Genomic DNA, 17,989 nt, shown 5'->3' with positions numbered 1-17,989 from the left:
CTGCAGGACTGGACAGTACAGAAACCTCAGTCAACAGCGGTTGCCACAAGGGCACAACTTGTCTGTAGGTTCTTCCTCTCCTCCCGCCACCTGATGGGTATTCCTTTGATTTTTCCAGAACGGGGTCTTGAGGCCTCTGGCCACTGAAGGCAGCTGCCGTGCGGCTCTTGCAAACAAACGTTTGGCCACAGTTTGGAGGCAATGTCTTCTTTTTCTAGTCTCCTATGACAGCCCACATGAAACAAAGGTTTCATGAGATTGAGCTCATGTCCATGAAGAAGGGCAATGAAATCCTTGGGCTCTATGCTGCACTAGGCTGGACCCAAGGCTAACCTCTGAAGTCTGACACTCCAACAGCTACGTCTTCGCGACGCTATGCTTTCACGGGCTGACACTGGCATAAGGAGCGCTGAAACGTGCAGAACTCGCATTGCGAGTCCTACATTTTTAGACACCACTGCTAGCATTCATTTTCAGAAGTACTTCGTTCAACTTTTACATATGCCGTCTGACACACAGAATAAGACTCGAGGCGTTCAGAAGGGTGGCGCAGCAAAGGAGCCTCTCTCCTGGGGTCCATCTCCTACGTGGGGTGCCTGTCAACCACTTCTTGTTCTCCCAGCTGTGAGAAGGATTGGCTCTCCCCTAAGCAGGCGGTGTAAGGTGAAGCCAGCCCCGTGCTCGGCCCAGATGCAGGAAGTCATCTCCTTCCCATTGCCTCCTTCGTGTGTGACAGTCAAGGGCTTGGCAGACAGAAGTACTCTGCTTCTTGAGCCTTCCCAGAACCATTACTCTCTCCAGCCTCTTAGTGGTTTTCACTTTAAGCATTTAAAAAAAAATGAACCGAACATCTGGCACCCACGCAGCCGAGCTCATCTCTGTAGGTAGTGTGGCAACTTAGGAAGAAACAGTGAGTTCCGTTCATGATACACACCTGCTTGCGGCCCAAGCTTCATAACCAGCAAATCCAACCTAAAGCCTCTGCCCATCAACAGGATGAAGCAGCTTGTGTGTGTTCTGGTAGATTTTCTCTCACCATGGGTTTCTCTGGTGAGGCTATTTTGTGAGACGCACACATGCGCTGTTACACGAGGCAAACATTAGTAGAACTGAGGTGGCACAGTGAGAATTTCATAGTTCATATTTTCTGGTATGCCTGGATGATGTCTTCATGCTTTGTCTGTTACTGCATTCCTTAGGAGTGTCTGCTGTAACTGACCTCGCCTTGTGCTTCTAGAACACACACAACCAGGCCCCTCAGGCCCTCATAATAAGAGAAACCTGTAACCTGGAGGCCACCATTACTCGTGGCCTGAAACCAAGAGGTCATTCACTGGGGGTAGCGAGGGCCGGCGGAAGTCTCACCAAGTGTCTGAGGTGATACCTCTAATGCCTCAGGAAATGCCCAAGAACATAAGCCAGCAACACTAGATCCTGAAGAGAGGAGCCTCACCCCCACACCTCAGAGAGAAACCAAAAAAAAAAAAAAAAAAAAAACCCTTCAAGCACCAAATCCTAAAAGGCCTTCAGTGCCTGAGAAAACACCCCAAACCTGAGAGTGACTTCAGATCCTCAGAAGACCTTCAGCACCTCTGAGAGATCCTCAAACCCTCAAGAGGGCACCCCTCTAGTGCAGGGACTAGAGCCTGGCAGTGGCCAGTCAAGGCCTGTTGGCAAGAACTGGCTTCTAGGGAGTCAGCACTCTACACTTAGAAGGGCAAGCTCCCCTTATTGCCTGGACTCAGGGCCTAGAGCCCTGTGCCAGGCGGAAGCCATGAGTCAGGAAGGAATTAGTTTAAATGTGAGGAGGGCAGTCACCACACAACCAACGTATAGTTTCCTCAGGAAACAGACACAGATGCAACCTGGTCAATGGTGCTTTCGTGGCCGACCTTCCCAGGCTGAGCAGCATGGTCCAGGGGAGCCTGGAGCAGACATGGATTACAAACTACAGGCAAGTGTCTAGCACAAAAGCCCAGGCCCAATACTCTCAATACAGCAAAAGACATGGCCGGCTGTGAGAATGGCTACACCCCATAACTAAATACTGACATATTTAAGATGGCAGATGGCTCCACGGTGAGTTGCTTGCTTGACAGGGAGTTTTCACACACCGTGCCTGCCCACCTACGGGAAAACCACCTGCCCTACTTTCTCCCTTATAAAACACCTGGATTAACAAATTTCACACATTCTTGGAAGCCATGGCCCAGTTTTTCCTTGGCATGTTTGGGATGCACATGGTTTGTTGGGGCTGAGGAACATTCATGGTCTGGCCTCTCTCCAGCCGACGCTGAAATGCTGGGACACAAGACTGCTGGCCATGGCTGATCTGGGGTTGTGTCCTTTACTAGCGGAAGTCACAGCTAGCTCCAGTATATGAAACAAGCAGAGAAGAGCCCTCCGGCTACCCTGCCACACTCTTCCACCAGCCCTCATTAGTTCTACCAAAAGGTCTAACAGTTAGGGATACGGCACAGTTGGTACAGCGATTGCCAAACACACACGAGGCCCTCGATTCCATGTCCAGTATTCGGCAAACCCTGCACAGCAATGCGTATTAATCTCAGTGCTCAGGAGGCAGAGACAGAAGGAACAGAAGTTCAAGCTCATCCACTACAGAGCAAGTTTGAGGATGTGCTAAATGAGGCCTTGTTTAGGAAGAAAAAGAAGAAGAGGAAGAGGAAGAGGAGGAGGAGGAGGAGAAAGAAGAAGGAAATGAAGCAGCAACAAAACCCTCAGACAGGCAAATGAGCTACACAGAGAGCACTCTGGGAGCTCAGGGTTCCTAGGGGCCACACTGAACTGGCCCACACAGGAGAGGAACGTAGGTGGGAAGCCTGCAGCAGAGAGCAGAAAACACTACACAGACACATGGAGCACATGTAGGAGGAGGTGCGGTGGGAGGAGGGATGAAGAACACAGTCCTCATGAGCGGTGCCCAGGAAGGGGAGGTGGAGCCTGGCCACACACAGAGCTCACAAGAACAAGGTCCAAACAGTTTGAAAACTGGGGCCCTATCTCGTGTTCCCAACAGTTTACATCTATTTTCTATTTCTAACAATGTGATGCAATGCTACTGAGGAAAAAGCCAAGATTCTCCAGCTGATGTTGAAAGTGGAAATGTGGCCCCACGGTCACCTCAACTCCTCACCCCCACAGCACACCCTGGGCACACCTAATAGCAGCAAACCAGCGGCTCGCACCCAGAAGCCAACTTACAGCTGCCACCAGGCAGACACGCAAAACTTGGAGAACCACAGCCCCTTCAGAGAGACCGATGGGGACTCGGGTCCTTTTGTGTCATGTCCCTCACATGGACTCTGTCAAGGTTTGAGACACAAGGCAAGCACAGATCTGGGCTATTCCAGATCCTAGCACATGCGACCAACTTTGTTCAATTTCTTTACCCCATGTCACATCCATGGATAATGTTAGTTGGGCATAAAAAAATCAGGTGTCCAAACTCTGTCACTCTAACATGTACAAGAAACCAGTCCGTGGCAGGGCTGGCATGTAGGGTACTGAGTCCTATGGTGATTCTCAATGGGTGCCATCCAGTAAGCACAGTGCAGCCTAACTGTCTGAAGAATTGGCAGATCATTGCGCTTCCCCACCCCTGACGGAAGGTCCAGGAGGCCACAAACACCAAGCGGACACTAAGACATCCCACTCAGAGAAAATTAAGAGACACACGATAGGGAATGAGAGGTGCACACAGGAGTTACCACGGCACGGACAAGGAAAAGACTGGAAGGGAAGAATCCTGGAGGGCCCGTGCCATCTAGGACCCAGAGCGCCAGATTCACCAACCTGGCTGATAACGAGCGTCCAACAGACATCTGCAAAATGACTAAACTAATGATCAACACGAGTGTACAAAGCAACTAAGTGTGCAAGGCTGGAAAAGAACGATAGCTACAACCCACTTCTCTATTTCCCACGTTCTTGACAGGCTCAAGTTAAAGCTATATGTAAGTGTCTACATAGGCACACATGTATGTGTCCACGTGTGTGCATTCCTCCAGCACACTGACCACAGGCCAAGCGTGCACCTAAGGCATGACTACAATAAACAAATCCCCGCCCATAGGCGTCACACAGATGGTGAAATACAGACAGACACACAGGCGAGACGCCCTGATGGCAGATGTGGAGGAGCCGTGGGGACAGCAGGGCAGGGACGGGACGAGGGCTGAGTCATCAGAGAAGAGACGGGCTGAAGAGCAGTGGGAGGAGAAAGAGTGTGCAGGGAGGTGAGGACTCTGTGAGGCGTGAGAGTGAGCAGAGCACGCCGAGGGCGGGTGTGAGGGAACCACGCGAGGGAGATGTAAGAAGCGAGCGTCCAGTGGGTGTGAGGGAGCACGGGGTCAGGTGTGAGGAAAGAGACGAAGTGACACACATGGTAGGTGTGAGGAACACGTGTGGGGGTGTGAGGACATAGAGGTTGAGTGTGCGGTCAGATTCAGTGGTGAGATGGGTGTGAAAGGCGGGGAGCTCCGTGGGTGTAGGGGATGAGGTAAGGCTGTGTGAAGAGTGAAGTAAAGATGAGGTCGCTTTGGGGGTGACGTCTGGTGCGACGAGAAAGCAATAAGGACAAAGTGAAGTGGGGTGTGAGGGCCATGGTGAGGTCTGTGTGAGGGTCACGAGGGGCAAGACTGAGCCAATGAGAGAAACGAGTAAGAGAGCATATGTGCTGGCTTAAACGAGAATAGCCCCAATAGGATATATGTGTGAATGCTTCGTCCCCAGCCAGTGGAACTGCTTGGGAAGGGTTAGGAGGTGTGGCCTTGTTGGAGGAGGTGTGTCACTGGGAGGAGGGATTTGAGGTTCTAAAGCTCAAGCCAGGCCTGGTCTCAGTCATCACCCTGCCCCACCCCTACCACACCTGTCACTGTGCTCCCAACCATGGTGATAATGAAACAGCCCTCTGGAACCATAACCAAGTCCCCAGTTAAACGCATTCTTTCGTAAAACTTGCCTTGGTCATGGCGTTTCCTCACAGCAAGAGAACAGTGACTAAGAAGGGATGTGAAGAGAGCATAAGGCTGAGCATGAGGAGTCTATGCGGTCAGCTGTGAGGGCTGAGGTAGGATGGGCTGAAGGATAAGGCAAAATGGGGTTGGGGTGAGGAGCAAGATAAGGGGAGCTTGCAGGGAGAGGTCAGGAGGGGCATGAGGGGTGAGGATAGATGGAATGCAAGGGTCAGGTGGCGGTGTGGGGTAAGGTGGGGCCAGTCAGAAAGTTAAGGAGGCATGGCTGTGACGGTTGAAGGGTGGGGTCTGTCGGGGTAGGAGTGAGCATGAAGTCGAGAGGGAATTAGGTGTGAGCTCAGATGAGAGAATGAAGTACAGTTCTGATCCTCTTCCAGCCCACGCCCCCATTTTGTTGATATGAACCCACAAAGTCTCTAGCAGAGAGGTTAGGGACTTTCATCTGGATACGCTCAGATGGGAGCCCTCTTGGCTTCAACAGGTATTCTCCTCTGCATTCCTGTGACTTATCATCTCAACTAATATGGGACCTCAGTCAATCCAGAGGGAACCACTTCCTACCTTGAACAATGCAGTTCAGGCAGGCATAGCATCGCCTGTGCACTCGTGTGGGTGAACTCCGGTACTACCCTAGCACCGGGCTCCTGTTTTGGATAATCAAGGGAGTACCAGAATAGAAACCAGCCTTTGGCTGGCCCATCACCTGGACTCCTCGCATGACTATGGTCTGGGAGAGCATCAGGATTGCTGCCTTCTTGAAGTCACAGGGAAACTGAGGCTCGGAGACATAGGGGTTAGTGTGGACTTCATACATGTCTGACTGGCCCCGAACCCTCTCCCTGACCTTTGTGTACCCTACCACTATGCTGGAGTTAGGGATGAGAGAAGCCTAGAACAGAGAAGGCTTGCAGTCAAACTTCCCTATGGCACCTGGGAAGGAGCGCTTGATCTGTCTAGGGACATTTTGGGACATGCTACATGCTAACCTTAAGAAGGCCCTCGTCAGTGTGTTCCAGTGGCAAGCACTTCTGCACATTGTCAGGCCAGAAGACTCCCATCGGGAGTGACTCAGTGCCACACGACCTGTTCAGGAAGGCTTCGGATTAAACGCTAATCTCCTCCCAGTCATAAGGGCAACAGGTGCTTAGGAAAGGCCTGCCATTTCCACCAGGATGAGATCCTGTTTGTCAAAGCAAGAGAACACCCATGTAAGTACCTACCATTTAAGTACCTACCTATGATGGAATCCCTTCGGAAAACATCTCTGTCAAAAATGTAAAAGGACAGGTGACGGAAACTCCGAGGGATTTCACAGTAAAAGTCTTCTCCATAAAAGGGGCTAGACAGACAGACAAAATGCACACGGTTAGAATATGTGTGAACGAGTCCTCGCATAGGCTGACATGTCCAGGGAATGGGCTTGACAAAAAAACAGAGAGCTCAATGGCAGGGTGGGGGAAGGGGCTTGCCATTAACAAAGCTATCTCCAGTGTATTGATCCATATGCCACAGCAACCTCATGACTGTTAGAGAGACCTGACGGTTACCGAGAGGAGGATGGCTGAGTTAGTGGAAGCATCAAAAGAAACACACACCCTAGCCGGGCGGCGGTGGCACACGCCTTTAATCCCAGCACTCGGGAGGCAGAGGCAGGCGGATCTCTGTGAGTTCGAGACCAGCCTGGTCTACAAGAGCTAGTTCCAGGACAGGCTCTAAAGCTACAGAGAAACCCTGTCTCGAAAAACCAAAAGAAAAAAAAAAAAAAAAAAAAAAAAAAAGAAACACACACCCTGACGTTTCAGACATGCTCCCTCCCTGCAGAGACCCGCCTGCCCTTGGGTCCTGCAAGGAGGGGAGCCAATCCCGCGGCAGACTCCCACTGTTCCCGTGGCTCATCAGCCCCCTCGTGAGTCACCCCACAGCTGCGGCAGACCTACAAATGGAAAGTTAAAATAAACCGACATTCTAATTAAAGGGGCAGAAAGCCAGAGGGCTTTGTCACTAAACAAACTTCCCATTGTTCTGGGCTAGGAAAAACCGGCTCATGACACGATGAGGATACCACCGGACCTGGCGAACCGTGAAGGAAACCCAGTGACCTCAGTGAGACATGGGGCCTCACTTGAAATCAGATGTGATTCCAATTCCATGCATGGTCATGGCTGAGGTCCGAAACAGGAATGGTGACTATTCAAGGGGGAACCAAGGCGTGTGTCACAATCGGGGATGGCAGCAGGACAGCACAGGAGGGAAGGGCCATTGGCATCCATGTGCAAAGACCGGCTCACCACCACGTACAGGATGAACTTGAAACAGATCACACGCAAACCTAGAGGCTAAAACTACGGACTTCTCAGGAGTCCATGGGAACAAAGCTGAGCTTGACCTGGAGTTAGGTAGAGATCTCTTAGATGTGATATCATAAGCATGATTGCTTAAAGGAACAGTTAAGTTAGGTGAGCAGAACATAAAGCATTAATTTAAGATGTTTATGCTGGGCACTAGACAGATGGCTCTGTGCATAAAAGCACTTGCTGTTCTCCCAGACAGAGGATGTGAGTCTGGTTCTCAATATCCACAGTGGGCAGCTCACAACAGTCTATAATTCCGGCTCCAGAGGATCCAACACCCCTTTCTGGGGTCTCTAGGTACCTGCACACACGTGTTATACATACACAGACAAACAGACGCACGCACACACACACACAACTAAAAAATAAAAGTCTTCATTCTTTAAAACATATAAAGCAGAAAACCTTATGCTTTAAAAGATATAATTAAGAGTGTAGAAATAAGAGACGAGGGAAGAAAACATAACTCAGCTATCTGACAAAGGGTTTCTAACCACAATAAGTACAACTACATCACACTTAAGCCAAATGGCCAAGAAGCTATGAAACACACCAAATATCACTAGCTGTTGTGATTTGAATGTCTTCCCCAAGATCGTATGTTTGAACACTTGATTCCCGGTTGGCAATGTTACCATGGAAGGTTGTTTTGGGACCTTTGGGGCTATTGCCCAGCTAGCAAAAGTGGGTTCCTGAAGGCAGGTCTCTACTTCCAGTCGCTGTCTGAGCTCTCTGCCTTTTGATCTGCCAGACGCCGAATGGCAGCTGTTCCCATCAGATATCTTATCATAGCAATGAAAAAAATAACCATTCATTGACCTTGAAGAAAGAGAAATTAAACCAGGACACACAAGTGAGCCTTCCACCCTGGCCTCTGGGTGGGACAGCAATACTTAGTGTTCCACCCGGGGGTCAGAGAAGGAGCTCGGACACCTTCCTTCTCAGGCCAAGGTCTGCAGACAGACAGCTCCGTCAGCATGTAGCATTGTTTAGTATTCTCAGGCCAAGGTCTGCAGACAGACAACTCCATCAGCATGTAGCATCGTTTAGTATAATTTGTCAGAGATGGGATTAAGTTTAGTTAAGAAACTACCTCTTTGTAATGAAAAAAATCTTCAAAGAGAAATCTAAGATGCTGAAGCTGCTTTGAGCATTTTGGGTACAGAGAAGGAGCAACTTAAAGACAACAAGAAATATCATCTTATCTTTCACAGAAGCAGGATGCCCGAGGGCTTCCACCCAGAATTCTTTAGGTTAACGATGCTTAAGAAAATTGCACTTAGCCCCTATAATCAGCCTTTGCTTCTTCTGTACGTATGCCAGACACAAATTTAACAAGAGAGCAAGGCCTTGTGTAAAGCTCCAGTCCCCAGCCTGGAGCACTGATCTCTCGGCTCTACTATGCTCTCTGTAATTTAAAACCTTAAAAACAGTGCGTTTTCTACATGATAATTCCTGAAATGCTGGGAGACAGAACCTCCATGCCAGACATGCAAGTGTGTGTACAGGTGTGTAAGTGTAAATAATCCTGTGTGTGTACCTCTGGGGGTGGTATGTGTACACAAGCCCATAGGTGCAGCTATGAGTGTGCGTGCTACACTGGTGAGCCCATGTGCTTGTGGACACACATACGTGCAGATGTGTATGGGAACCTATAAATATGTAAGCATGTGCAACTTCATGTATGTGTCTACGTACTCTGGATGCAGCTGAGCATGCCCCATATGCATACATCAGCCCATAAAGTGCATGTGTGAGCCACAGGCATGTGTAAAAACACAACCGATGCATATCACGGTACACTGCCTTTGTAGTGTGGAGTGAAACCTGTCCACCTCCCCATGAAGCCACAGATGCTGAAAACTAATGAGACTTTACAAACAAGACCCCTCTTTATTCTTACTTATGAACGTTCCAGGAAGATGTGTCATGGTGGAAACAGCCTGTGCTCCACAGGCTTTGGTCCAATAACAAGAAAAGCGATCATCAATCCTCAACCTCAAAGAAAGGAGCACAGAACAAGCCTAGACAGGCGCTATGTCATCCTCTAAAAAACCTCAACAGCCACAAGAACTACTAAATGGCTCTACTTAGCAGCAATCATAAAACCTTTGGGTTTCTTTTTTAAAGTATGAAATAGTTCCTCCGCATATACCTGTGTCAACACTCAGAGGGATAGAAGCTGAAGGGATTATTTGGGCTAAGACACTTGGATATCCAACCTCAAAATCATCTGACATTTCTGTTCCCTCTGGGTAGCCTCTAGGGAGGACCTCTGAGAACCAGGCTCCAGTGACTGACCTTCGGCGCAATCCTTGGTCACAGCAATTCTTGCCACATCTAGGGTCCCACTTGTAACCCACCTCCGGAGAGGTCCAGATGATATGTCACTTAGCTTTATGTTATGGTATGTCTCTACAATAGCAATTATCTGAGATGACCGATATACAAAGAAAAAGCAATTATTTGGGCTCAGAGTTCTGCAGATTCCAGTCCATGACTGTTTGGCTGGTTGTCCTGGGGCTATGTGGGACACATTATGGCTGGTTGTCTGGGGCTATGTCAGACACATCATGGCTGGTTGTCCTGGGACTACGTAGGACACATCATGGCTGGTTGTCCTGGGACTACGTAGGACACACCATGGCTGGTTGTCCTGGGGCTATGTGAGACACATCATGGCAGGAGCATGTGACAGAGCCAACGTTTACTTCACATCAGGACAGCAAAGGGTAAAAAGAGAAGGGGCTGGGGTCTTACTGTCATACTGCGTATGCCTCCAATGAGCTAAGGACATCCTGATGTAGGTATGTCTTCTATCTATCTGATGATTTCATTGGATAATTAATAAAGAAACTGCCTGGCCCATCTGATAGACCGGCCCTTAGGTGGGTGGAGTAGACAGAACAGGAAGAAGGAAGTGAGGTAGATGGCTCAGTCAGATGCCAAGCCTCTCCTGAGTTAGACAGACTGCCATGCCTCTGCTCAGGGAGAGAGTTGGGATGAAGCCAGCCGCCAGGTCAGATGTGCTGAATCTTTCCCGGTAAGATACCATTTGTGTTATTACACAGATTATTAGATATGGGTTAGTCAAGATGTGAGAAAGAGGCTGGAATTAATGGGCCAGGCAGTATTTAAAAGAATACAGTTTCCGTGTAATTATTTTGCATGTAAAGCTAACCTTGCGGGAGCCGGGCAGGACGAAAAGCAGGTCGCCTGCAGCCCCTCCACTACAGAATGGCGCCAACGTGGATAACTGAATCCACAGAAAACCTGAGAAAGCTTGGGAAAGAATAGAGTAAAGCATGTTTTCTTGATAACAGCAATTTCTCGGGTCTGAGCAAGTGCTCTCATCTAAGAGAGGCTTCCTGACTCAGCTTCAGCTGCAAAACCCTGCAGCTCATTAAGAGGTCCTGCCACAAAACACTTAAATGGTGTTGATGAAAAGTTGAACGTGTGTTTTCAGTTTTCAGCTGTAGCAGGAAAAAAGTTGTGCTGTTTTAAATGCTGGCTTTCTGGTCTGTACTGCCAGGGCAAACTCTGACTCTTTCAAGCAGGCGGTCCTGACTGTTGTTTGACACTGTTGCAGCTTGCTTGCTGGCAGGGACCTTGAAATGCCATAGAGTTGTGGCAATAAACATGGCTCATGCGGGTACCTCCACCATGAGGCTAGAAAGCTAAGGCATGGGCTGGATCCAGCCGCCAAAGTTACAGCTTTAGTTCTACCGATTTTGGTGGGTAAATTAAAGACTTATGTGGTCACAAAAACAGAGATATACAGTAAAAGAAAGATTCAGTGTCGAAGAAAACATCAAAATGGTTTACAATGTGTTGAAAATATATGTAGGCTAAAGGTTAAAGTTCTTAAAAGTAAAAAAGAAAAAGAGAGAAAGAGTAATTTGGGTGTGATGGTACACACCTTTAATCCCAACACTTGGGAGGCAGAGGTAGATTGACCTCTGTGACTTCAAGGTGTGGCAGAAGACACCTTTAATCCCAATGCCTGGGAGGCAGAGACAGACAGATCTCTGTGAGTTCAAGGTGTGGTAGCATACACCTTTAATCCCAGCACTGGGGAGGCAGAAGCAGAAGGATCTCGGAGTTCAAGGACAGCCTGGTCTACAGAGTTATTCCAGGACAAAGATATACAGAGAACCTGTCTCAAAAAGTAAAAGTAAAAATAAACGAAATAGAGATTAAAGTAAAGCCACATAAAGATGGAAAATACACAGAGAATCTTGATACTGTATACTATTATGCTCTCTTTTAATTGTTTGAATGCTGAGGATGAAGCAACAGCTGCTAAAAGATATTTGTTTATAAATGCTCCTGAACTAATCCAAGATAGATATTTTGAAAATACCTTGACTTCAGAATTTGGATCTAAGGATATGATACTTTGGAAAAGAGATTCTTCTTTTGTTTTTACAGAAAATGAGACCATATGGATTGCTTCTATCCCAATATGGTATGATAGACCACGTCCTCCTGAAAGGTTGCTGTGAACACCCTCAAAAAATTACTTCGCTCAACTGCCGACTGAGATGAACCTGGCACACAGGTTATACCAAAAAAGATCTGATTAACAGTGTCCCATTCAGCAGGAAGCAGTTTGGAGAGAAATAACTATGTCCATATTCCCAAATATTGTTTATAAATATTCTTTTACATTTAAAGGGGGATATGATATAGCTATGAATAATTTGCATTGATATGGAGTTTGCTTTAGTGATTTAAATTTAAGGTCAATTTTCTTATATGTATATGTATTTCTGATACTGATTAAGGTATTGTGATTGTGTAGTTCATCTTAAAAATGTAATGTATATAGGTTGTTAATGGATAGTCATCAATAATAGTAAAGCTTGTCATGTTAGTTAGATTTTCTAGATATATAGAGATATATTTCAGTTAGATAGGCATTCCTAATATCTTTTCAAAGACTACAGAATATTCCACTTAAATGTTTTAATAACTTAAGGCTTTTCATGACAATGAGACACGTCAGCTCCTGGCAGCACCAATCTACTTCAAGAGGAAGATGGGCATCAAAGAGGATCCTATGGAGTTTAACAGCCATTTGGGCAAGAAACTGCTCTTGCCTGGACTGTTGCATAAACTGAACACAAAGAACCAGCAGAGAGAGGACTGCTGAACTTGCCTAAAGGTGAGATGATTCTTTGGGATTCCTGATTCATGAAAGAGTCTGCGAGACATTCTGCAGGACACAACAGATAGTGACTGAACTGCCTTTGAAAATTCCTGCTTCATGGAAATGTCTGCTGGAAACTATGGGCCTGTAGGCCGAAGATGGATGCCCCAACAGTACAGAGAAACTTTGGGTGACTGTCCAGGCAGCAAGTTGTCTCTGTCATTTCTAGAGTTTGAAAGCTGCATATTTCTTGTTTACTTAGGTAGTATTATATCCTTCTGGAGTCTTTGATGGAGTTGAAGAATGGTTCAATAGTTATAGCTTTCCTTAGTTATGATAAAAGATAAAGTAGATATAAATATTGTAACTGTAATTCTTGCTTTATAACTTTTTTATATGTAGTTTTATATATATATATATATATATATGTAGTTTTACTATGTTAAAGTGAAAGCCTTTCTTTTTTGTTTAAACAGAAAAAGGGGAAATGATGTAGGTATGTCTTCTATCTATCTGATGATTTCATTGGATAATTAATAAAGAAACTGCCTGGCCCATCTGATAGACCGGCCCTTAGGTGGGTGGAGTAGACAGAACAGGAAGAAGGAAGTGAGGTAGATGGCTCAGTCAGATGCCAAGCCTCTCCTGAGTTAGACAGACTGCCATGCCTCTGCTCAGGGAGAGAGTTGGGATGAAGCCAGCCGCCAGGTCAGATGTGCTGAATCTTTCCCGGTAAGATACCATTTGTGTTATTACACAGATTATTAGATATGGGTTAGTCAAGATGTGAGAAAGAGGCTGGAATTAATGGGCCAGGCAGTATTTAAAAGAATACAGTTTCCGTGTAATTATTTTGCATGTAAAGCTAACCTTGCGGGAGCCGGGCAGGACGAAAAGCAGGTCGCCTGCAGCCCCTCCACTACAACATCCCAGCGGTTCCAATACAGCAGACAAGTGGCCCTTTGTCTCATCTTTTTGTAATTTTTTTCTAGTAGTTTCAACCACCTTAAATGTGTTTTCTTCTCTTATTTCATGTTTCTTTTTGTTTTGTTTTGTTTGAGTTTGTGTGGGATTTTGTTTATTTGTTTGTTTTGGGACAGTGTCTCACTATATAGCCTAGGCTGTCCTAGGGCTCACTACGTAGCCCAGGCTAGATTTAAACTCACAGCGATCCTCCTGCTTCAGTTTTCTGAGTGTTAGGATTATAGGTGTGTGCTACCATGCTTGCATTCTCTTATTCCATAGAACTTTTTAATTTAAATTTTACAGGTTAATTTACTTGTGGGTCACCTCAAAAACTTTGGAAATTAAGGTGGGACACTGGCAGATGAGGGAATGATTTTATTAACTGAGGAGTTATTATGTGCAGGTTAGATTTTTATGAACTAGTCTGAGCTGGTAAACAGGAGAGAGAGAGAGAGAGAGAGAGAGAGAGAGAGAGAGAGAGAGAGAGAGAGAGAGAGAGAGAGAGAGAGAGAGCACAAATGCAACTCCATATCCGAGGAACACGGTGCCCTCAGAGAGGTCTTTTGGGCATAGAGGGAAGGTGCTGCTTGTCAAGCAGATGGCCCGCGGAGCTTCGAGGTTGGGCCACTGTGAGAAGAGGCCAAGGTGGCCAGTCTGACAAAGGAGGTGACAGAGATGCTATTTCTTTTCCTGGGAAGCAAGGGTTTCATAAAAAGGCAGATCCTACATCCCTGAATATACTTCACTCAGCTTTCTTTTTTTAAGACAGCTTGGGTGTTTTTTTTCCTATAACATCCATTTATTGTATGTATATGTGTGTCCATGTCCCGTGGAAAGCATGTGGAGATCTGTGGACAACTCGGAATCAGTCTTCTCCTTCTACTGTGTGGGTTCCAGGACTCAAACTTAGGGCAGCAGGCTTGGTGGTCTGCACCTTTTCCCCCTCCCCTACCTACAATTCATTTGGGTTTTTAGACCCCTGATTTCTTTGTGAACTAAAAAAAGGTAAACCAAAACCCATAAGTCTTCCCACTTTCTGGTCCCCTGGCCGGTAGTTGTGGTCTCAGCCCGATGAGACCAAGCATGACTAGCTTCCTCAGGCATGGAGGCTCGTAGGGCATTGGGGACCCCGATCTGTGGCCACGAGAGTCCCTTCAAACCACAAGCAAATGCTATAGACACATGAGTTTCTCAAGTACAAATGAAGGCAGGAAGTGGGGTCAGCTAGCCAAGTCACACTGGGCCATTCTCTGCGGTATGCATGGCCTAGAGCAGAAACTGGAGCCCACAGAGTTCCAGCTCATGCCCGGCCACTGGAGCAGGGTGATGAGGCAGACGAGACTCTGGGGCAGGTGGGTCAGCTCTTAGAAACAAGGTGTCCACAATGATATCTAGTCACAGGGCTCCTCTGAGAATTACTGAGAGCATCCAGGCCCTTAGCCAAGTTTAATTACGAGCACTGTTACAAACCGGCCTTGCTATTCACATGCCTACTGGGAAATATAATCGAGAGCATATAGCTAACTTCCCAGCTCATTTAGACTCCTGCCTGGCAATCTGTTCACAAACTGGACTCACGGCCACCCACCTGGGCAACAACCAACTTGAGCTTCCCAACAACTCTGGGTTGCATGTCCCTGGAACTCTACACACTCGAGTCCTGTTCCTCTGAGGAGGTACAAGAGGGAGGGAATGTAGTCTAACTATTGTGTTTAGAAGCAGGGTCTTTTGGAAGTGATCAGGAGGAGATAAAGTGAGCTGGGCCTGGTGACTTCTTCTTGTAATCCCTGCTGTTTGGGAGGCTAAAGCATTATCGATTCCAGGTTAGCCCAGGCTATGCAGCAAGGCATTGTCAAAAGACTGGAAGGTAGAAAGGAAGGAAGGAACAGAGATAAGGCCATGATTGTGCTCTGGCTAGAGAAACAGACCACACACATACATCATGGACCCTGCCTGTCCCATCACGCTGCTTCTGCTGTCTGGGGACCCTACCAGCAAGATAACTGCCATGCAGATGTAACCAACAGAACATCCCTCTTCCCTTTAGTACACCCAAGTATTTCAGACAGTCTGTGGAAACAACTAACCCGTGCTGCTCTTAAGTCTAAAGTGATTTCAATTATTGCATTTAGAATTCAGCTTCTGGTCACTCAATAGCCATATGTGGGTTGGGGCCACCAGACCCAACAGAGCATGCAGAGGCAATGAGCCACACAGAGAGGAGCCCAGCGCCTTGTCCCTTTGGGCCAGCACCTGAGAAAATCTCAGGCTAATATGTGGGGCAGGAAATGGGGGCTCACTTGGACTTTCAGTGGGATAAACTTTGTTCTAGGCAAGGTGCCACATCACAGTCCTGTCTTTGCTCCAGAAAAAGAGAAGGCAGAATGAGTGGACACCAACCTACCGACTATAAATCCTCTAGCAAATTGCTTGTCCCAGAGAGTGGCCCTAGATTCTCTGGTGTTTGCTGAAGGTGGGAGTGAGATTGGCAGCAGCACTCTCCATAGGCAGCGTGGGATGTCACTGAGAGAGACCCAGTAGCCTCTGCATGTGGTACTCCACGACCACCAGGCACAGGAGAGATGCCAGCCGTACCTGCTCTAGCTGAGAGGTAAGTCACAGGGTGGTAGCAAGGACTCCAGGCTGAATGTCAGGGACTAGAGCAAACTTGGACCAGGTGCCAGTCTCGTGTCTCACAAGTCAACAGACCTTCTCTTCAAAGTCAGCACGTATCCAGGAAAGCGTTACCTTTGTGACAAATCTACAATACAGTTCACATGCAAATTTGGAAAACTGCCCATATTGCCTTCCTTCTGCTATATTCCCAGTTTGTGGACTTTTCAAAACAGGAGACATCCATGGGAAAGAATCTTACCTTTCATTTTAACTAACATTAATGAATAGCTTTTTTAATGAAAAATAAAATACAGATAAAATTTTAAAAGAATGAAAATCTATTATGGCTACATCGTTAAAAAAACATTTATAAGCCGGGCGGTGGTGGCGCACGCCTTTAATCCCAGCACTCGGGAGGCAGAGGCAGGTGGATCTCTGTGAGTTCGAGGCCAGCCTGGTCTACAAGAGCTAGTTCCAGGACAGGCTCTAAAAAGCTGTAGAGAAACCCTGTCTCGAAAAACCAAAAAAAGAAAAAAGAAAAAAATTTATATTTAAGGCCTGGTCTATTGTGATAGTGCATGCCTCTAATCCTACCACTCAGGAGGCAGAGACAGGAGAATCTCTTTGAGTTTGAGGCCAGCCTGTTCTATATAGAGAATTCCAGGTCAGCCAGGGCAACATGGTGAGCCCGTTTCAAAAACAAACACACAAACAAACAAAAATAGCACACTAATCCAGCAGTGCTGGCACACACTTGGCAGGCTGAGGCAGGTGGATCTCCTAGTTCGAGGCCAGCCTGGCCTACAGAGCAAGTTCCAAGATATCCAGGACTAGACAGAGAAACCCTGTCTTAAAAACAAAAAAACAAAAAACAAACAAAATAAAAAAACAAACAAAAAACCCCACTACGATGGCTATTGAAGTAAGGTCCTGGGAACAGAAATGCTACACCAGCTCTGTAAAGATGCTCGTGTACATGATTTTTAGGAGAAAGATCTGGAAGACCTCATTATCACTCACAACTGTCAGGTGACCCACAGCGCCACTCCTAGGTACACACCTGGGAGAAATGAGATCTCAGCAGATCAGAACTCACAAACAAATGTTCCCAACACATCAGCAAGAAAATGAGGAAAAGCCAGGGTTGTGGCGCACACCTTTAATTCAGTCCTCAGGAGGCAGAAACAGGAGGATACCAGTTTAAAGCCAGCCTGGTCTACAGCCAGGGCTACCCGGAGAAAGCCTGCCTCAAAAGGAACAATGACGAAGGAACAGCTCCATCAGAGGGTGTGGAGTTCAGCCATTGAAAGGAACTCAGCCCTGCGTGTGACACTGCAGATCAATCTTGAGACACTGGGTGACGATGAGCCCCACACAGAGCTCCGCCACTATGAGACAGATGCCTGGGATGCCAGGCACAGGGGACATGGTGACAGTTACAGGACCCACACTTCTTTGGGAAAAAGTGAAATATTCAAAAAGCAGCTGTGGTGATGGTTACAGAGGCCTCTAAAGCTCCCCCAAAGCCACAGAGTTGAGATTTGAAATGGCTGAAGTATATGTCAGTAAATTATATTTCAATAAAGCTATTTTTAAAACAAAAATATAGCCAGATGTCAGGAAACTGGAAACTAGAATTAACGCTCTGGGATAAGACCTCCTAGAAAGTTTTGCCCTAAATATACACAGATAAAGACGTGGAAACAGCTACCCGTGGATTTTAGAGGAGAAGTGGGATCGCCACACACGTTCCGGCACAGCTTTTCCTTTGCACCATCTTTACGGCCACTTTCAGGATAAGCAAACATAATACCTGGAGTCAAATGTCCCCATGGTCACCAACAAAGCCACCAGACTCACTCACTGGTGGCTTTTCCCAACCTTCACAGCCAGAAGCAATGTGACAGTAC

At 47.0% G+C, this 17,989-nt stretch overlaps 1 protein-coding gene across 1 annotated transcript in view; it reads right to left on the bottom strand.

Moving 5' to 3' along the window:
- Window positions 1-17,989, bottom strand: part of Rasa3 (RAS p21 protein activator 3) — a 105,574-nt gene that overhangs the window by 34,831 nt on the left and 52,754 nt on the right. Inside the window, exon 3 of the mRNA XM_038326015.1 lies at window positions 6,230-6,333. Within this exon, the coding sequence (XP_038181943.1) occupies window positions 6,230-6,333 (104 nt within the window). The remainder of the gene's footprint in view (window positions 1-6,229; window positions 6,334-17,989) is intronic.

This window comes from Arvicola amphibius, chromosome 4 (assembly GCF_903992535.2).
Source record: "Arvicola amphibius chromosome 4, mArvAmp1.2, whole genome shotgun sequence".
NCBI classification, from domain to species: domain Eukaryota; kingdom Metazoa; phylum Chordata; class Mammalia; order Rodentia; family Cricetidae; genus Arvicola; species Arvicola amphibius.
The sequence above is the reverse complement of the archived record's forward strand: the minus strand, read 5'-3'. Positions and strand labels throughout refer to the sequence as shown.